We start from the raw sequence: 22259 nt of genomic DNA, 5'->3' as shown, positions 1-22259 counted from the left end.
TCTTCTTACTGATTGGACGTCCGACATTATGGAATGGGTTGAAGCCGGAGTCGAAGATGACGATGAGGGCGATTCTTTCATGGAAATATAGCGAGAGTGAGAATCGGGTGAATTAGTTTTTGTTTTTGTTTCTGTTCGCTTTCGCTTTCTGTATTCTTCACCTACTGTTTCCTATTTCTTATGATGTACTTTATATCACTATCACTATATGAATAATTTTGTGAAATGGTTACGGATTCGTTTGATAGGAGAATTAGTGCAAAATTTGCCAGATATTCAACACTTACTATGATATGACTGGTGGGGACACCGTGACTACTGAATACACTAACTTTTCCGGGACGTAAGTTACTGGCCGGAGTTGCTACTGGTGACTGGTTAGGGTAATTTAAAGTCTGGAGGTCGAAGTTGCAGGCGAATTTTTTCGTTAGGCTTTTTTTTATTTATTTATTATTTTTCTTTTTCTTTTTTTTTTTTTTTGCTTTTTTTAAAAAAACAAAAATGTCTACTTATCTTACTATTGCTATTGATGGATATAAGCCTGATATTTGATGGATATAGGTATGTCTGTTGTAGTATTCTGTAGTAGATCCTATAACTTTTATGTCTAGTAGACTACTGGTAATGTCTCTCGTTAGTCTGAAAGATCTGGGGTGAATGACCACTAAAAAAAAAGAATTCTTGATGAAATGGAAAAATGTCGTCAATTATAAATTGAAAGAAAATAATCTCGGGGGAACTTGTCGCCGTGCCTTAGCCTTAGCCTTAGTTGGTGCCGTGACTGATTAACTACCGATTAGTATATATTATACATATAAACACATAAATAATGCACTATACACACACTAAACACATATACTACCCATTATATAAAAGATAGACAATGTAAAAATAAAAGTGGATCAACACTCCCTAATCATTGCTATCAATTACTATAATTGACTCAATAACTATTTCTCAACACTTACACACAAACACGAATATGTTACTTGCCCCTCCCCCAACCTTATACCTTATTTGACCTTCGGAAATACCTCCCCTTTCGGCTAATCATACCCGATTGGTTAAAAAACAATGTGTCCCGCTTAAGTTTTTCTAAACTTTGCTAAACCTTACTGAATCTTTTCTAGAACCACTTTATCATATACTTCTGATTAATAAAAAGGTTTTGTTACATCATAGATAATTCTGGGGTAATGGTTGGGTCGGTATCGGAAAATCGATTGTAAAAAAAACTGGGGGAAATCCCACATTGCGCACGACATTTTCGGACTTCGCGGTGGGATTATGACTCGAGCCAATATACAGTACTTTCTGGGGAAATCAGTCATTTACACGACTTGTTGTCTGAACACGACTGGCAGCTATAAACATTGAAAATTTGGACTCCAATATATATATGGGAAGTTATCACATCACATTCTAAAATAGTGAAATATTGAAAGAGTCTTATCTGATAGATCCGATGAGTCATAGTGAATCATCATTCTAAAAAATTTATCGGAGTCTTAAGTCATCTGGGATGCAGTCAACTCAAGCACTATTGTACTCATCATCTTAGTATTTACTCTGTAAATGTTTAAGCTACAAGTTATAGGTATTGATTATTGCATTAATATCTTCCCAGTCTTACTAGGTTTACAGCATATTTAGAATTGATTCGTGGCCTGTATTACTTAAGTTTATGCTAGTATAGAATAGTGCGAGCCACAGTAACAATTCATTTCCATGTGACCGACAAGGCTGTAACAGCGTTTCGGTTAGCTATCTGTAACAACTCACCCGTAATCTTAAAACTGTGTATAATCTATTAAGCCAGGGTTGCTAATTATGCACTGAAGTACATGATTATATATTTACTAAATCGTACTGGCTGCAATTATCAAGCATACAATCCGACCCGATAATTCGGGAACTAATTCCCACAACTAGCCAAAATATTAAAGGTTATTGTTGCATTTTTATAATCTCTACTTGAAAATTTAGAACATCATTTTGACTGTGGTTGCAAATTTTATGCAAAGTAGGTTATCAGTAATCTCCACTTAGTAATATTAATGACAAAGTAGTACATCTATAAATGCAAATTGATTACTCACTCTTGGTCAATCCTCGGCATCTTACGATAATAAAACTCTACAGGTAAATCTCCACTATAGCTGATATTCTATGTTTAGCCTGGCTTAAACCAATTACGGAAGCGCCACAGTTCCAACAAAAATATTTTCTCAGTTCTCAGTCCCCGTCTAGTTCTCTTGCAGGACAGTTACTTTGCTCTATTAGAAACTGTTGAACAGTAATCATCCTGTTGGTGATAGGGAGACGTTGAGACAATGAGTGGCTAATTGTGATTTGTGTGTAAAAGATGCCAGAGAAACTAAATTGGAATTAGTAGTTGCTATGCACCCACAGTAATAATATTTCTGATCGGGTAACAAAAAATTTGCAATTTCACAGCTATTTATTGCACCCTACCCGAACCGAAATAAACCAGTATCGCCAATAAATTTGTACAACTAGTTTATATACTTCATTGCACGTGAATCCACAATTGTAGTAATGTTATTAAACCTTATACATTAATCTTTATTACTTACTTAATCAATGATTGCATCTCTTACCGATCCATTGTCGTAATTGGATTTGCATTCATTTATTTCAAATTATTAATATGTATATATATAGTTACCAAGATCTCTCTTGTTCAATCTTAACTCTTTGTGGTATTATTATTAAAAGTTTATTGTAAGTAATTATATAGTTAATGTCTGAATCAGTTGCTTTATTAACCCAAGCTAGTGGTTATGGAATCTTAGTAGGAGTTGGAGCCCTCTTTGCTGGAGGGATGATTCTTACAACTAAATTATTAGAGAAGTATTTACATGAAAATAGTCACTCTACTGAAACTTTCTCAGTAGCTAATAGAAGTGTTGGATTATTTCTTTCAGCTTCTGCTGTTTACTCATCTTGGTCATGGGCAACAGAGTTACTTTGGGTATCTACAATGGTTTATAATTATGGTATTCAAGCATCTTATTATTATGGTGCTGGTTTAGCCATTCAAATTGCTGTTATGGCAACCATTGGTATTCATGCCAAAAAGAAGATTCCAAAGGCTCATACTTGTTTAGAAATTGTTCAATTAAGATATGGAGATGTTCTTCATGGTCTTTATCTTTTCTTCTGTCTTGCTAATAACCTTTTATCATGCTCGTCAATGATTTTAGGAGCTTCTGGTGCTATTGGAATTATTGCTGGTAATTTAAATATTGCTGCTAGTACTATGCTTATTCCTTTTGGAGTGCTTTTATATACCGTTGTTGGTGGTTTGAAAGCTACTTTCTTAACTGATTTTGTTCATACATTAATTCTTCTTCTTGTTCTTTGTTTCTTAAATACTTCCGTATTAACTTCTGAACAAATTGGTGGTCTTGATGGATTATATGATTTATTATTAGCTAAGGATGCTACTGGTGAAAGATATGTTGAAGGTAATTACAATGGTTCTTTATTAACTGGTAAATCTCAAGGAGCTTTATTCTTTGGTTTGATTTTAACTGCCGGTAATTTTGGTTTAACTGTTTTGGATTCATCATTTTGGCAAAAGACTTTCTCTGCAAGTCCAAGAGCTACAGTTCCAGCATATCTTACTGCTTCATTCCTTATCTTTTCTAATGTTTGGCCATTAGGTTCAATCATTGGTGGTGCATCTATTGTCTTGGATGGAACTCCAGGTTGGCCAACATATCCAAGAGCATTAACTTCTTATGAAATTGATTCTGGATTTGTATTACCTTATGTTTTGAAACAAATCTTAGGTAATGGTGGTGTTGCAGCTATTTTACTTGTTGTTTATTTAGCAGTCACATCCACAGTTAGTGCTCAAATGATTTCGGTTAGTTCTATTCTTACATTTGATATTTACAAGAAATATATTAATCCAAAAGCTGCCAATAAACAAATGATTAGAGTATCTCATATTGGGGTTATTTTCTTTGGTATTGCTGCTGCTGCTTTTTCATTAATGTTACATTATGTTGGTGTTAATATGACTTGGATGGGATACTTTTATCCTTTAATTATTTGTCCTGCTGTTTTACCATTACTTTTTACTATTACTTGGGATAGACAAACTGCTATTGCTACTTTTGCATCACCTATTATTGGACTTATTGCTGGTCTTACTGTATGGTTAACAACTGCCAAACATTATTATGGAAACATTTCAATTACTTCAACTGGTGGACAATTACCATGTCTTTTTGGATCTTTAACTGCATTACTTCTTCCAGGAGTTCTTTCAATAATTATTAGTTTAACTATTAAACCACATAAATTTGATTGGAAGAAATTAAAAGAAGTTGATTTAATTGTTAAAGAAAACGATAAATCAAGTACAAGTTCTGCTGCAGAGTCTATTGCTGAAGAAGAAGAAGAAGAAGAACAAACAATTATAAAGGAAAAGCAAGAGTATAATGTCACTGTTGAAACTGGTTCTCAACAAGATAGTGATAGTAAAGAATTTGATGATCCAATTGTTTCTGAACCAGCAAAGGGTTCTGAAGAATTAACTGAAAAGGAATTAGATTTCTGGATTAAAGTTGCTACTGGTGCTGCTATATTTGTATTACTTATTACTTGGGTAATATGGCCTTTACCATTATATAGAGATTGGATCTTTTCAAGAGCTTATTTCAAAGGGTATGTTGTTGTTTCACTTATCTGGCTTTATTCTACGTTATTAATCGTTGGAATAGCTCCTATTATTGCAGGTAGAAGTTCTATAGCTAAAGTATTTAAAGGAGTTTACCATGACTATATAAAGAGAGATGGAGCAAAGGGTAAGATTTAATGCTCTAGATATTTGGCTTGTACATTATTCAGTTCATGATGATTTTATTTCTAATACTCTAATTGGTTCCATTTATATATTCTAGATTGTATCAGAGACTTATTTATTTATATATCTATATAATTACACATTTATATATTATCATATATTCATATTTATTTATTAATTTATTTATTATAATATATTCTTATCTATATACTTAGAAGCGCTCGCCAGGACAAAGAATGCTAAATGAAAATTTTAGTGAGCCCACCATCAGTAATCACTAACAGACAGGATATTGTCAATGTTGAGGGTGGGTAAGTTTGTGCCGACAGTTAGAACAACATTCACACGACTTATGTCGACAATAATTAAATCATCGGAGACTCCGGGGCCTATTGAAGAAACTATAGTTGAAAAATTAACAACCAATTTTAAACCTACGTATCTTAAAATTGCTAATGATTCACATAAACATTCTCATCATGCAGGGATGAGAGGAGCTAGTAATGTAGTTGAATCACATTTTCGAATTGAGATTGTAAGTAATGAATTTGAGGGGAAGAATATGCCATCGAGACATCGATTAGTGTATCTGGTGTTGGATGATGAGTTAAAGAATCAGGGAGTTCATGCGTTACAGATGAAGACTAAGACACCGGGAGAGGTTTCCAAATAGGGTGGGTAGTAGACTTGTGATAGTAAAGTATAGCAGTATAGTACAGCTTAGTACACTACAACACACTATAGTATGATACTAATAGTATAGTATAGGACAGCATATTACTAATAGTATAGTATAGTACAGCATATTACTAATAGTATAGTATAGTACACTATAGTATAATACAGTATAGCATAATATTAACAGTTTCGTATAGTACATTGCTGTAGTACAATTCTGTAGTATACTATTGTAGAGTTCAGTAGAGTATTAGAATCATATTGAATAGTATACATAGTAAAAATAATGTACAACATATACGTATTCTACAAATAGTACAATAGACTACTACTATACACTACAATAGTATAGTTTACTATAGTACAGTCCATAGTACAATAAATAATACAGTACATAGTACAATAAATAGAACTACAGTTCACTGTGCACAGCATATTTGTATATAGAGTATTAGAGTAGTATAATTAGGTACAGTATACTAAAGTACAGTAGTACAACAGTGGAGCACAACAGCACAGTAACTACAACAGTATACTACAACAGTACAGTAGACTACAATAGTACAATTTACTGAAGTACAGTAGACTATTGCACAGTAGACTGTTGTACAGTGTACTACAACAGCTACAGTACTATTGTATACAGCTACAGTACTATTGTATACAGCTACAGTACTATTGTATACCATTGCATAGATCTAGATACTAATGCATAGGTATTGAGCTCAGTTACTATTGCAGCTCACTACATATACAGCTACTCTACACTACAGTACTATATACTGTAGTATGCTCTACCACTGTATAGTATGTATTGCACTATACTACACCACACTACACTACACCACACTACACTACACCACACTACACTACACCACACTACAATAATCAATATATATTAACTAGTGACCATTCAAAGCTGTCTCAACTTCTGGTATACTATTATGCTCTATACTATTTGCCTCTTGAACTGATGCATTCTTAGCTACAAGTTCAACAATTCTTCTTATAACTGGTAAATTTAACCAAGCTGGTACATAAGCTTCAACTCTTGAAAATGGTCTTAAATGAACCGTTCTAAATGGATCATTAAAATGTCCATCACTACCAGTTGGAGCAAATAATTCACTACTACCATGAGAATCTCGAACTTTATCAGCCACCGCTTGTAAAACATTTGGAGCAATTGGAGTTTCATAATCTGCTACATAATATTGACTAATTAATTTTTGAATTTGAATTGGCTTTAATGCATAACAAATTTCATAAATTATATCAATATCATCAGGAGTATTTTTTCTTAATTGTAATAATTTAGCCGATTGTAATAAATGACTTAAATATGCTGAACCTTCAGCAATTTCATGACTTTTACACCATTCTTCTAATCTAGTTACATTATAATTTAATTGTAAACCTCTCTTCCATGATAAAAAGTTTCTTCTCATAATTAAATCATTAAAACATAAGGCATCAACAAATTTTAATAATTCAATAATTACTTCATTCATAACTTCTTGTTCAATAAAATAAGATTTCATTGACCAATAAACTGAATTGAAAAAACTTAGTATATCATCCATTTTATATTGAACTCCTGGAGAAAATACTTTAGCTAAAAATGGAGAACTTTCAGGTGCCATAAATCCTGGTAATGATTGACTTAATACAACCGCAGAAACAGCCTTCTTTTCTAATTCTTTTTCAATCTTTTTCATCCACATATTATAAATATTATAACTAAGAGATTCAAAATCTTCTTTAACTACAGCCACTAATTTTAAATATTCTTCAAATTCTTCTTCACTCATTTCATGAGATAAAGTATCATTAGCAATTATAGTTTGTTGAGCATAAGATACAAACGAATATAATTCATGAGTATTGGATAACCAAAAGGCTCCATTAGGAATAACATCATCATCCTTTAATGAAGAAACAATGGTTTGAATGGTTGATAACACTTCTCCAAGGAATTCTTCACTTTCTTTAGTTAATCCTAATCTCCACATATCCGATAAGATAATAATAATAATTCTAGAGGGGAATAATACTTCCTTTCTAGTTAAATCGGCTGCTACACCGGCGGGAGGAATCTTTAAACCTTTTAATAATCCTTCAACAATTTCACGATGTAATTGTCTTGAATCTCTTAATAATCTAAATAATTCATCATTTATATCATCAATATTAATATCATCATCATTAGATACAGCAATAACTGATACTGGTCTAGCATTATTTTCAAGGGAAGTGGGAGAATTCCATGCCAAAGCACTACTATGACGCTTATTACTAAGATTTCTACTTTTGGGATTATTAATCATTCCATTGGCTCCAATTCCATTGGCTCCATTTCTTTGTAATTGAATTATTTCTGCTTTTAATTGTTCAATATGAGATTTCAAATCAACTTCAATTGTATCCCGTTTAACTAATTCTGCTTGAGCAGCTTGTAATTCTTCAACAGTACGTTTAACTTCTTGTCTTAATTCAGCTTGTTCTTTAGTTAATTCTTCAATTCTTTGTTCAGCCGATGAATAATCAGCTTTAATGGCTTCTAATTCTTTATTTAAATTGGCAATTTCTCGTTGATGATTAACATTTTGAGAATCAAATTTCTCATTAAATTCCACTTCTCGATTCTTTAAAGTTTCATGAGCAAGATTTTGTTGTTGTAAAAGATTCTTTAAATTAGTTATTTCAATAACTAAGGATTTATTATCTTGAATCTTATTGGTTAATTGTTGAGTCAAATCCACCACTTTATTCTCTAATTTATATGAAACTTCCTTTAATTTATTAACCGATTTAGCTTCAATCTTTAATTGTTTTAATTCTTCATAAGCAAACTTTCTTCTAAATGCGGATTGTATAATCACAATTGATTTACTCTTTAAATTAAATTCTTTCCGAGCAATTAATCCTCGGAAATGTTTTTGAATTACAATGGCGGATTTTTCGGTTCTTAATTGATTAATTTGTCTTCTTGTACTTAACCCTCTAATAGAATTTTGAATGGTTATTATAGAATTAATGGCTTGTTTAGTATGAATTCTAATCATGGCCCCTCTAAGACCAGTTTGAATTAATATAGCAGCTTTAGTTTCTAATTCAAATTTAATTTGACTTCTCTTAATATATCCTCTAATTAATGATTGTAATTTAATATGAGATTGTCTAGTAATCAAATATTGATTTCTATAAATATTTCTTCGAACATTCTTTTGAATCATTACGGCCAGTTTAAATAATTTATCAGCTCGTAATTTTTCAAATTTAGCCAACATTCCTGCTTTAAAGAAGATTTTAGAATTACCTAATTGATATTTGGCTTTATCATCAATATTTCTTTGTAAAATCTTATTACATAAATCACTAACTGATTCTTGAGTAGTTTGACCTCCATTCATTACTTTAATCCAATCATCAGATGGAACTAAGATATGATATCTATCAGCAAATTCAACATATGACCATCGAGATGGAAATCCAGCACAAGAAATTCGAATAGTTTCTAAAACTCCACAAGCTCTTAATTGGGATAAGACCATTAATGAATCAAATTTCCAGGCTTCCTTTTGTTCATTAGGTTTAATACATCTAATATAATGAGCATTGGTTGAATCAATAGTTTTCATTAATTCAATTAATGAATTCTTAAAGATTGACCCTAAAGTTGGTTTTCTATTAGCTGGTTTAGGTCTACTATTATTATTATTATTAATTGTAGTTGAACTGGTTGAAGAACTTAATTCTAAATTAGTCGCATTTCTATCAATAATTGATAAAATTGATTGTAATAATTCATTAGAAGTTTCCTTTAAAACTTCTAAATGACCTTCCCCAACCGTATCTCTATTCTTTTCAATAAATCCTTCAATATCATAACTAACTTCATGAGCATAATGACTTACCACAAATTTAGTTTGTCCAAATCTGGGTTTTTTAAATACTTTATTAGTTGGTTCTTTATCTAAAGTTTGATACATTTTTTGAATCCATGATTCATCATTCCCTGAGGGTAATCTTGATTCTTCATCTAAAAGTGATAAAATTCCTAATTTATTTTCAATTAAATTAATACATGGTTGATTATCAGAAAAATCAATAAATGACCATTCAATTTGTTCTTTAATATATTCATCTTGTTCTAATTTAAATACATGTTGATTAAATTCTTGTTGTAATTTTTCATTGGCATAATTAATACAAAATTGTTCAAATGAATTCTTTTCAAAATGTTCAAATCCATAAATATCAAGAACTCCAATAAATGAATTAATTTGTGCATTAACTTCTTGAGGACATAAATCTTGATTAATATAATCTACTAACCAATCAAATAAGGCCAGATAAATATATTTTGCAAAGGAATCTCTGGCCACTAAAGCTTGTTTATGATTATAATTACTTATAATCTTTTCTGATCTAGTTTGAATTTGCTTTTTAATACACCATTTAGCAAAATTATTTGAATCAATTCCTAATAATTCACAAGCTTTAACTAAATTTGGTTCATCTGATGATAAATGTGCATCATTTCTGGTGGCAGCAATATCAATATTACCAATATGTAATAAAGCTGCTAAAATCTTATAAATTTCAAATTGTTTATTATCATTTATACCAATTAAATTAAGGGCATCTTTAGTAATTTGAAATTCTTCTTCATCATTCATCCCTTCAATTATTGGTTGTCCACCTTGATTAGTATATTTATAATCTTCAGCATTAGATAATCCTAAAGTTAATTTATCATCTTCATTCATTCCTGATAAAATTTGATAAAAAATATGATAATTTCTTTCAGTTTTTGGTTGAAATACTAATCGAGATCTTTCTAATAAATAAGTTCTTATTCTTGCTCCAATAATTGAAGTATTCTTATTAAATAAAATTTCTAAATATTTCCCAAATCGAGAAGAATTATCATTTCTTGTAGTTTTTGCATTACCAAATGCTTCCATAATTGGATTAGTTGCTAAGATTTGTTTTTCAACATCAGACATATCAGTTTTATGATTTTCATCATTATGATTATTAAAATCTTCTTCAACTGAAGCAAAATATCTCATAATATATTTTGCACTAACCGTTTTCCCAGCTCCAGATTCTCCACTAACTACAATAGTTTGATTTTGTCCATCAGTTTTCATACATCTATAAGCATCTTCAGCAATGGCAAATAAATGAGGATCTAATTCACCTCTTGTTTTACCAGCATAAGCTTGAATAATATCTTGAGAATATAATTGATCAACTCTTTGAAATGGATTTGTGGCAATTAACACTATACCTGAATAAGTATAAATATTTAATTGAGAATATCTTAATTTAATGGCATGTAATACGGCTGGTTCATTTAAATATGATAAACTTGTTAAATCTTCAGCTGCTTCTAATATTGGAGGATTTCGTAATGGAGGTAATTTTTCATTATCTTCATTTAAATTATCAGTTTCTACGGTAAAGATTTGTTGAGAATCATTATCTGATTGTAATTCTAAATGATATTTATTTCCTTGTTGTTTATTGGATTTAATAGTTACAGCAATCCATCCAATTTTAGGGTCAGGATACCAACAACGGGTTCCTACATCATACGAAGACATGGTGTGTTCAGTATAATTCAGTCTAGTTCAGTATAACTCAATCTAATCCTCTCTAACTTACTCTAACTTACTTAGTACTGTACACTGATAACAATTATTATTCTAACAATCAACACTTATTCCACTGACTACTTAATGATAGATTTGTTTATCTGATATCCGTACCTTAAGTTACGCTACACTCCACTCACTACGGTAAATATCTAAACTCAGTAGTTAACTGCTTCGGTGTAACTGTCTAATGGTAATGGGTAATGGCTTACTTGAGTGTTTTTGATTGATCCATATAAATTTTTTTTATTTATTTTGGCGTTTCAGATTTGCGGGTTACGTCGGTGGGACATTTAAATTTCGGGGGGTGTTTTACAGGTTGGGTAGACGACCATCTGGCCGTTATGTTAGAGAAGTGTTTAAGATATGTTCAGACACTAGTGACTAGACTAGGTAGTGACTAGTGTCTGATTGTCTGACAGCAGTGAGTAGTGAGTAGTGAGTTGTTATTAGTTACTAGTTACTAGTTACGAGTTATAGTAGTTAGTAGTCCATGTTTATGTCTGTCTGTTACCAGTCAGATCTGTTCCTCTACTAAACAGACACTTGTTATGGTTAACCTGTAACCTGTAAACGTAGTTTCTAACTTGCAATTTCCCTTTGACTGTGTTGTCATTTTTGGACGCGTAGGGTCGTGTGGTGTTCCCAACACAAAATCTAGAACAACAAATGTCGAGACTACACCAAATGTCGTAAAGGTCATGTAACTCATGTCGTATACAACTCTGTACTATGTAAAGTCACAGCCTTCTAATATAGCAATAATGTATGAGTGTACTACTGTTTATGGTAGATGATTTGACAAGTATTAATTATTATGTTATTTTTTACTTTAAGAAATAAGTACAATCTAAATTTAGAGTGACTGACATTTTGCAATCAGTCAATAGTCAGATCATTATTGATCTTCTGGTAGTGTTAATATTCACATGATCTCTTTACTCCACTAGTCAATTATTGACACTTAACAAAAGTGACTCTTCTCATCTAAACAATCTGTAATTGAATATATATATCTACTTCTATCTTCATTTGCAGGTAGGCACTGGTTATAACTAATTGTGCATATAGTAATCTAGTTTACCATAGTTAATGTAATAGTTAATGTTAACCTAGATTATCATAATTAACGTTACTTAAGCTTATAAACATTTACGAATCGGAAAGCATTACAGTCTCTCAAACTAAACTATAAACCGAATCATAATCTATACACTATTTTATTATTCAGTTATGGGCTTTTCTAATGCCTTTATGTAATTCGGTAGATTGTTAAATTTTGCCACATTTAAAGCCAATTATATATTTATTCAAACTCTTAAATCCATTACATCATTGAATTATGTAATTACATTATTTTCCGAAATCAATTGTTTATTTATTTGTTTGTTCTTAATTCCTATTTCAGAGTCAAAAATCTTATATAGTCTAATATCCCCCAAACTTACAAATTCGGAATCATTAACCACTAACAACTAAGCGGTTGATAAGCTTCAGTATGGGTTTATGCGGGGAATAGCATGTATGCAGGCACACAACACAATAAATCTGGGGCTAATAGCCAATTAATGAATAATTTAAATTTATATAAATACTGAAAAATCAATAATATTTATAAACTAACTCTATATAGAAACTACAACTAAACAGACTTAAGCAAAAATGGTGATTTCACTTGAAGAAATTAAAAAACATAACACTAAAAAGGACTGTTGGGTTATTATTCATGGAAAGGTTTATGATGTATCTGACTTTGTAGATGAACATCCAGGTGGGGCAGCAGTTATTGTAAAGTTTGCTGGAAAAGATGCAACTAAAGCATTTGATCCTATTCACCCAGGCGATACTTTAACAAAATATTTGGCTCCAAAGTATCATTTGGGTGATGCTGAAAAGCCAGCACCTAAAGCCAAGAGCAAAGCTCCAGCAACTCCGGCTCCAGCTCCAGTGGCAGTATCACCTCAAAGTAATGAAGTAGATGAATTTGATGTTGAATATGACGAGCATGATGATAAGGCACCAATTCCCACTACCCAAGTTCAACCAGCACCATCTTCGTCTGATGAAGACGAATATGATGATGATGATGAACCACCAAGTTCAACTGAATTACAACGTCGTAGTAATGTCAAACACAAACCAGATTTAAGCCAAATGTATAATTTAATGGATTTTGAATTTGTAGCTCGTCATACTATGGAAAAGACAGCTTGGGCGTATTATTCAAGTGGATGTGATGATGAAATTACATTAAGAGAAAATCATTTAAGTTATCAAAGAATTTTCTTTAAACCTAAAGTATTAGTTGACGTAACAAATATTGATTTATCAACTACTATGTTAGGTACAAAAGTTTCATTACCATTTTATATTACTGCAACTGCATTAGGAAAATTAGGTCATCCAGATGGTGAAAAAGTATTAACAAGAGGGGCGGCAAAGCAAAATATTATTCAAATGATTCCTACTTTAGCAAGTTGTTCATTTGATGAAATTGTTGATGCATCAATAGATTCTCAAACTCAATGGTTACAATTGTATGTTAATAAAGATCGAGAAATTTGTAAAGGAATTGTTCAACATGCTGAAGCAAGAGGTATTAAAGGATTATTTATTACTGTTGATGCACCACAATTAGGTCGTCGTGAAAAGGATATGAGACTGAAAAATATTGAAGATTTAAGTCATGTTCAAGGAGATGATGAAGAAGCTGATAGATCACAAGGAGCAGCAAGAGCCATTAGTTCATTTATTGATACATCATTAAATTGGAATGATTTAAAATGGTTTAAATCAATTACTAAAATGCCAATTATTTTAAAGGGAATTCAAACTGTTGAAGATGCATTATTAGCTGTTGAACATGGAGTTCAAGGAATTGTATTAAGTAATCATGGAGGTAGACAATTAGAATTTCTGAAACCTCCATTAGAAGTTTTAATTGAATTAATGCCAATTTTAAAACAACGAGGATTACAAGATAAATTAGAAGTTTATATTGATGGAGGAGTTAGAAGAGCTACTGATGTTTTAAAAGCAATTTGTTTAGGAGCTAAGGGAGTTGGTATTGGTAGACCATTTTTATATGCTATGTCAACTTATGGAGATGAAGGAGTTTATAAAGCTATACAAATTTTAAAAGATGAAATGATTATGAATATGAGATTATTAGGAGCTACAAGTATTGATCAATTAAATGAATCATTTATTGATGCAAGACATTTCCAATCAAGATATTTACCAGAAGATAGATTATTTAGAGGCGTTTATGAACCATTGGTTAGTCCAGCGTTTAAAGATTCCAAGTTGTAGAAGTATTTTGAATAGATGAGATTATGGTTAAGCGTGAATAGCCGATCGGTTATTTGATTAGTAACCGAGGGCAGAGGCAGAGGCAGAGCCGTGCCGCAATAATAAAATGGTAATGTAACATAGAATTAGTTACATATGATATCTTTATATACTGTAGAGTAATACAAGTTATATTATACTATACTTTAATAGTAATACTATATATAGTTATAGTGTAATGATACTATACCACAAGTAGTGTGTGTGTATGTCTATAGAAAATATATCCCCCAACGGTCACAGTGTGTCACAGGGATAAACTTATTAAACTATTTTTAACTCATACCACTGAGGGCAGGGCTATAACCGCATTAAGCTCGACTCGGCAACATTAACCGATGAGTTATGTAAAAAAAAAATGAGGTAAAAGTCGTGTCCCAGCCCCAGTTAGTAAAATTTTGCTCTGCTCCACCACACCGAGACATTCTCTCACTCACTCACTATCCTGCCTGGCTGCCCTGCCCTGCGACAAACGAGCTTACGGACTATTCCGTCAGGGTGGAGTGAAAGAATACTCTAATCTTATTTATAATTAGTGAATAATATTAGTTTTATAATTACTGATTCAATATTTTCTATTTTTCACTAGTGGAATTTCTTGTATTATCATCTCAGTACTGTTCACCATTTGTGTTGTGTAGTGTACAGAGTTGTCACTACGTCTTGCCAGCCCTGCTATCCTTTTTCCATTTTGGGCTAGCACTAAGTGTCGCACTGTCACTATTGTCCACTAAGAACTAACCACCATCACCACTAAGACCACCACTAAGACCTCCACTACCACCACTTCTAAAACTACCACTCATCATGGTCTTAATTAACGGGGTCAAGTACGCCTGTGAAAGGTGTATTAGAGGCCATAGAGTTACAACATGTACTCATACTGATCAACCCTTAACTATGATAAAACCAAAGGGTAGACCATCTAGTCAATGCCAACATTGTCGAGAACAAAGAAAAATGAAGAATCTTCATGTTCAATGTACTTGTGGAAAGAAAGGTAAACCACCAGGAACTCATTTAGCTAGTTGTCTTTGTCATAAAAATAGTCATTGTACATGTTCAAATAGTCAAAAGGCAAATTCAACAGGTAATGGGAATATTCATCATTTAAATGCTAGTGAACGAGCTAAAAAGAAATCTTTAATAACTGCTGCAAATTCAGAATTATCATCTCAACATGGTATAATAACTCCTTCAAGTAGTACAACTAGTCATCAAACTTTTACTCCATCAATAAGTTCAAATTATGTAATTGAAGATGTTATAGTACCATTTGATATTGGCAATGGTAATTCTGGTTCAAATGGTTTATTTGATTTATTTTCTTCATCAAATAATCATTCTGAATCAAATTCAAATGCTAATAATTCCGTTAATAATTCTCGAACAAATTTAATGGATTCTAATAGTAATTCTTCAGCATCTCCCGTGGCATCTTCACAGATGATTAATACAAATTCTTTATCCAATAATGATCCAACTGCTATGAGTAACAATACCAATATTAGTAACATTAGTAATAATAATAACAACAATAACAATAACAATAACAACAACAATAACAATAACAACAATAATAATGATTTTAACGATGCTAACGATAAACTTAATAGAAATATTAATAATTCAACCCCAACGGTTCAAACTAAATCAGATCCTTTTACTCCTAAATCACAACAACAACAACAACAACAACAACAACAACAACCTCCTACTAAATTAGATCTAGATTTCAAATCAGAATTCGATCAAGATTTAGATACTCATTTAACTCCTACCGAATTGGATTTAGTAGATCGAATGTTCCCGTTATTTCCATTGGTTGGTAGTCTTAGTTTTGATGATGATAAAAATCAACCATTACTGTCGATTCCCTTATCTAATAATATTAATAGTCATTTTAATTCAGGATCCAATTCAATTTCATCCAATTCAAATCCAAATTCAAATCCAGGTTCTACATCCAATTCTACCCCTACAAATCCAAAATATCCTCATCCCCCCACATCAACTTCTTCACTTATTAATCCTAAAATTTCTAAACCTCATCAACCCAAACCTACTAAACCTAATAGTGGTTCATTAGTATCACCTAGTAATTCTAATTCTATCAATAATTTAAATGGAAATGGAAATGGAAATGGAAATTCTTCTTCTCATTATCAACCTATACGACCTAAACGTCCTGAAAGTGTATTATCAATAGCTTCTAATTCTTCAAGTCGATCATTTGATATTAATTCAACTAGTTCTGGACCTGCCAATACGGGTAATTCTATAAATTTTAATCCTACTATGTTGGCAGGAGGTGGTAATCATTTACCTAATATGTCTCATAATCCTTCTTCAACATTTTTAAATGGTAATTTACCTAATGCATCAAATTCTCAAGCTTTCCCTCCTAGTATACCATTTTCAAATTTTGATTCTTCTACTACTTCTTCACAATTTGGTGGAACTAATGAATCAATAATTAATACAACTAATAATAATTCATCAATTTTACCAAGTATAAGTTCATCAAATAATGATGATAATTCTCCTCATTATCATCAACATCCATTTGGTCGTACTGGATTAGGATCTACCAATTCTTCATCAAATAATATAACTACATTAGATGAAGAAAGTAGTCTTCATGATAATGATTCAAGTTTTAATGTAGGATCATTAACTAATAATTTTAATGGAGGAGGTTCAGGAGGAGAATTTATGGATAGTGAGAATTGGTTTAATGAATTAACTTCGACAGAAAGTAAAATTAGAAGAAATACTTCATTATCAACTACTTCTTCATTAGCCAATATCTATTCAAATTTTGGAGATGTTAATGTTAAACGTCAATCAAGTTTACCAAGAAGATCAACTACTAATGGATTTACTGATTTAACTATATCCAATAGTGATTCTAAATTAAATCAAAATAATGGATCTAATGGTCATCAAACCAGAAGTATGCTTCTGGGTCATTATAATGCCAATGCATATATTGACAATTCCATCTCTATCACTCCGCCAAATATCCCATCGGATGGTGAGAAGGATGAGCTGCAGCAGCAGCAGCAGCAACAACAACAACAACAACAACAACCACAACAAGCACCACCACCACCACCACCACAACAACAACAGCAGCAGTCAGAATTCGATATGCAAGTACCTATGTTCACGGACTTGCTATCGCCCATGTTCGAAACAAACTAGGCATGGTTTGTTTCTTTCCTTTCCTTTCATCTCTAAGGAGATCACCATGTTACTGGTCTCTACCGCAGTATTATATGATGTACTGACGGTTGTATATTTATTTATGGTATTATTTAAAGGCAATTATACACTTCTTTCTTTTCTATTTATCTAAGGTTAAGTTTTGTAATCTAGCAATATTAGAATCATGAGCTAATGTAGTAGTATGCTTAGGTTTAGTAATAGGAGGTTCAAGAACTACTGAAGATTCCAGTTCATCACGTAGGTAGAGCGATAATATCTCATCTTTGACTTGAGAGATGGATACCTGTTCGATCTGCTGAAGCTTACTGAGACGGAGAATGTATTCGAGTAACGAAAGCAGTGAGTGAGTTTCCTCCTTTGGCGGTGCTTCTTCTTTAGGTTCTTCTTCCTCTTCCTCTTCCTCGTCCTCGTCCTCGTCCTCTTCAAACTCTCCTACATTCTTTTGTCCCAATGCGATCCACTCCTCTGACTCACCATCCACCAACTTCAATATCAACACTGGAGAATTTCTACCTTCAAGTCTTAGCAACTTCCCTGAAGCACTAAAGAATAATCGCTGCACTAACTTAACATCATAAGTTTTAACTTGTGGCAATTCTTCATCTTCATGATATCTACCATCATTAAAACTCTCCTTAATCTCTAATTTATACTGAAATATTTTATTTTCACTATGAGGAGCACAAATAATTCGAACTTCACTACGAGCAAATGTTTCCTTCCATGTTATACTTGTTAACCCCACATTATCATGTGATTCATTAATATCTTCCGATACATATTTATCTCGTGATGGATTATAAAAGATCGTATAAGTAACTAAATCAAATATTGGACCTACTCTATTAAATTTAGTAGATATATCATCATCATATTCATTTGATTTAATTAAATAATTCGATGCTTGAATTAATCGACCAGGAGATACTTTTTCATTGCCATTAAGAAATCCATTAATATTAATCCCTGAAGTTATTAATGCTAAATTTAATAATGGAATTGAATCATTAATTAAATGAAGAAGATTATTCATATAATTTTCAACTTTTTTAATAGAATCCTTTTCATTCCCCCTCGATAAACTTTTAATTATATGATCTACATTTTCATCAAATGAATCTAATTCTGAATTTAATTCATTAATTAGATCCATTGTCAGTTCAAGTGTACTATTACCACGACAACTAGCGAGTTTTATTAGGTCAATGGAAAGAGAGATGATATTTATCTTAATTTGAATTCGATTCTTTAATGTAGTAATTCGATTCTTTTCATGTTCGGGAATCTTATCGAGGAATTGCGAGATGGTTTTGATTGCGTAACCAGAAGCTAATGAGATTCCTGATCGTATAGCGAAACTCACAGCCTGGTTACTGGCTTTCATAAGAATTTGATCCATTGGTGGTTATCTTGGATGCTTGGATGTTGGGTTGTGTAGGTTGGGTTGTGTAGATGGTGTAAGTGGTGGAAGTACTCAGTATTTATTGTCTATTCTCACTATTCTCACTATTCTCAGTGCTTCTAATTCTTTCTCGCTAATTCTCAAAAGTTCTTGTCGCTAATTCTCGCTAATTCTCACTATTTCTATTCTGACTATTTCTCTCACCATTTCTCTTCTCACTATTTCTCACTAAATCATCTCTGTGCCCTGCGCGTTGTTTTTGTTTACATAACAGTTAATTGTAAGCAACCACAATCACTGCTTAGCACTCCCTAACACTTCCTACAGAGCCAACACCTCCTCACCAACAGTCCCCATTATCCAATATCCAATTCAATGGCAGTTAGAAAACCCTTAACTCAATTCACAACTCCATTAGGCTCAGGAGCAGGAGTCCCTAAAGAGAAAAGACCCCCGCGTGTTACTGATAGTGCTGAAAGATTAGCTAAACCATTTAAAGTCCCATTTGTTAATAGATCAAATACTGTAGGTGGAGCTGCCAGTTCCAATCCCAATAGTATACATAATCATCCAATTCGTAAAGCTCGTAGAAATGTTAAATCATACGCAGATGGAGAATGGGATAAAGAAAACATTGAACAAGAAGGTGATGATACTTATTCAATTAATGGTGAATCATACAGTAAGAAAAGATTTGGATCTTTATTACCTCGAATGATGTTAGCCAATCAACCATCAGAAGATAAAATACGTCAAACATTTGCTGTACCATTTGCTAAAGATAATGTAAAAAAATTAGAATTTAATAATCGTGGTCCTCCACCTCCATTAGGGACAAGAATTAAACCAATTTTACCTCCTAGACCTTTATATGATCCAATGAGTGAATTTGCTATAGTATTATATGATCCTACTGTAGATGATCCTCCAAAAGTTGATAATGAAGAAGGAGATGAATCGAAATCAAAATCAAATTCTCCAGAAATTGATCAAGATAATGATAATGATAATGATAATGATCAACCAATAATTAAAAGAAGAAAAACTCATAAATCATTAGCAGAAATATTAGGAATAGTTAAAAATCCCGAAGAAGCATTAGCAAAATTTCCAAATGTCCCTGTAGTAATTGATCCAAAACTTGCAAAGATATTAAGACCTCATCAAATTGCTGGTGTACAATTTTTATATAGATGTACAGCAGGATTAATGGATCCTCGAGCAAAAGGTTGTATAATGGCAGATGAAATGGGATTAGGTAAAACTCTTCAATGTCTTGCACTTATGTGGACATTATTAAAGCAAGGTCCAAGAGGTAAAAGAACCATTGAAAAATGTATAATTGTATGTCCTTCATCATTAGTAAGAAATTGGGCTAATGAAATAATTAAATGGTTAGGAGAAGGAGCTTTAACTCCATTAGCTGTAGATGGGAAATCTACTAAGAATTCAGAATTAGGATCAGCTTTACAACAATGGTCAGTTGCTACTGGTAGAAATATTGTAAGACCCGTATTAATTATTTCTTATGAAACTTTAAGAAGAAATGTTGATAAATTAGCAGGAACAGAAGTAGGATTAATGTTAGCTGATGAAGGTCATAGATTAAAAAATGGAGATTCATTAACATTTACAGCATTAAATGCTTTAAGATGTGAAAGAAGAGTTATACTTTCAGGAACTCCAATTCAAAATGATTTATCAGAATATTTTTCATTATTAAATTTTGCTAATCCAGGATACCTCGGAACAAGATTGGATTTTAAAAAGAATTTTGAAAATGATATTTTAAAGGGTAGAGATGCTTATGCAACTGATGATGAAAGACAAAAAGGTGATAAAAAATTATTAGAATTATCTCAATTAGTTTCTAAATTTATTATTAGAAGAACTAATGATATTTTATCAAAATATTTACCTGTTAAATATGAATATGTATTATTTACTGGATTATCAACATTTCAACGAGCATTATATGATCATTTTATTAAAGCTCCAGAAATTAAAAAATTAATAAAGGGGCAAGGATCTCAACCATTAAAAGCAATTGGAATGTTAAAAAAATTATGTACACATCCTGATTTATTAAATTTACCTGATGATTTAGAAGGATGTGAAAAATATATACCAGAAGATTATATATCATCATTAAATAATATGGGATCAGGAAGAAATAGAGAAGTTCAAAGTTGGTATAGTGGGAAATTTATGATACTTGAAAGATTCTTATATAAGATTCGAACAGAAACTAATGATAAAATTGTATTAATTTCAAATTATACTCAAACTTTAGATTTAATTGAAAAATTATGTCGTAATAAAAAATATGGATGTTTAAGATTAGATGGTACATTAAGTATAAATAAACGTCAAAAACTTGTGGATAAATTTAATAATCCTGAAGGATCTGAATTTATATTTTTATTATCATCAAAAGCTGGAGGTTGTGGAATTAATTTAATTGGAGCTAATAGATTAATATTATTTGATCCAGATTGGAATCCTGCATCAGATCAACAAGCTTTAGCAAGAGTTTGGAGAGATGGACAAAAGAAAGATTGTTTTATTTATAGATTTATTTCTACTGGATCAATCGAAGAAAAAATCTTTCAAAGGCAATCAATGAAATTACAATTATCAAGTTGTGTAGTTGATGAAAAGGAAGATGTTGAAAGATTATTTAGTTCTGAAAATTTAAAGAAATTATTCCTTTTTGCTCCTGGAACTGATTGTGAAACTCATGATAGTTATAATTGTAAACGTTGTTCAAAAGAAAAGGGTCAATTTATTAAAGCTCCTGCTATGTTATATGGTGATCCAACTACATGGAATCATCTTAATAAAAGTGCACTTATGGCTAATGAAGATTCACTAGTATCCAATGAATCTAATTTTGATGATATCACTTTTGCCTTACAGTATATATCGCATTAATTAAATTGTATTTGATAGATTAATTAGATAGATTAATAGTATATTTCTTTTTTTTTTTTTGCAATCGTATTCACCCTTTTCCTATCTAGGCAACTGCAGCCATTAACCCTCACAGGCCCGTTTGTAACCCCAGATTTTTCTTGCGGTTTGACTCCGG

The 22259-nt window shown here is 31.7% G+C and overlaps 7 protein-coding genes across 7 annotated transcripts; 5 read left to right on the top strand and 2 right to left on the bottom strand. All coding sequences in view use genetic code 12, as the record gives it.

Moving 5' to 3' along the window:
* The first annotated feature begins 2561 nt into the window (after positions 1-2561).
* On the top strand, positions 2562-5005 carry DUR32 (Dur32p). Its single transcript, XM_064883103.1, has one exon. The coding sequence runs from the start codon at positions 2765-2767 to the stop codon at positions 4850-4852; it is 2088 nt and encodes a 695-aa protein (XP_064740666.1). The 5' UTR covers positions 2562-2764; the 3' UTR covers positions 4853-5005.
* Positions 5006-5192: 187 nt separating this feature from the next.
* RJT21DRAFT_80725 (uncharacterized protein) lies at positions 5193-5513 on the top strand (the record flags this gene model as incomplete). Its single annotated transcript, XM_064885263.1, has 1 exon — positions 5193-5513. The coding sequence occupies one exon, from the start codon at positions 5193-5195 to the stop codon at positions 5511-5513; it is 321 nt and encodes a 106-aa protein (XP_064740665.1).
* An 822-nt stretch (positions 5514-6335) lies between these two features.
* On the bottom strand, positions 6336-11392 carry MYO2 (myosin 2). The gene has a single exon (XM_064880529.1). The coding sequence runs from the start codon at positions 11131-11133 to the stop codon at positions 6421-6423; it is 4713 nt and encodes a 1570-aa protein (XP_064740664.1). The 5' UTR covers positions 11134-11392; the 3' UTR covers positions 6336-6420.
* A 1034-nt stretch (positions 11393-12426) lies between these two features.
* CYB2 (Cyb2p) lies at positions 12427-14711 on the top strand. Its single transcript, XM_064885593.1, has one exon. It carries the CDS (start codon positions 12847-12849, stop codon positions 14494-14496), a length of 1650 nt encoding a protein of 549 aa, XP_064740663.1. The 5' UTR covers positions 12427-12846; the 3' UTR covers positions 14497-14711.
* A 631-nt stretch (positions 14712-15342) lies between these two features.
* CUP2 (Cup2p) lies at positions 15343-17742 on the top strand (the record flags this gene model as incomplete). Its single annotated transcript, XM_064884423.1, has 1 exon — positions 15343-17742. The coding sequence occupies one exon, from the start codon at positions 15343-15345 to the stop codon at positions 17740-17742; it is 2400 nt and encodes a 799-aa protein (XP_064740662.1).
* A 71-nt stretch (positions 17743-17813) lies between these two features.
* On the bottom strand, positions 17814-19354 carry RJT21DRAFT_8907 (uncharacterized protein). Its single transcript, XM_064885594.1, has one exon. It carries the CDS (start codon positions 19163-19165, stop codon positions 17885-17887), a length of 1281 nt encoding a protein of 426 aa, XP_064740661.1. The 5' UTR covers positions 19166-19354; the 3' UTR covers positions 17814-17884.
* Positions 19355-22140, top strand: RAD54 (DNA-dependent ATPase). The gene has a single exon (XM_064885592.1). The coding sequence runs from the start codon at positions 19544-19546 to the stop codon at positions 22100-22102; it is 2559 nt and encodes an 852-aa protein (XP_064740660.1). The 5' UTR covers positions 19355-19543; the 3' UTR covers positions 22103-22140.
* The last annotated feature ends 119 nt before the right edge of the window (positions 22141-22259 follow it).

This window comes from Scheffersomyces amazonensis (genome assembly GCF_036850825.1).
Source record: "Scheffersomyces amazonensis strain UFMG-HMD-26.3 chromosome Unknown RJT21scaffold_1, whole genome shotgun sequence".
Classification (NCBI taxonomy): domain Eukaryota; kingdom Fungi; phylum Ascomycota; class Pichiomycetes; order Serinales; family Debaryomycetaceae; genus Scheffersomyces; species Scheffersomyces amazonensis.
The sequence above is the reverse complement of the archived record's forward strand: the minus strand, read 5'-3'. Positions and strand labels throughout refer to the sequence as shown.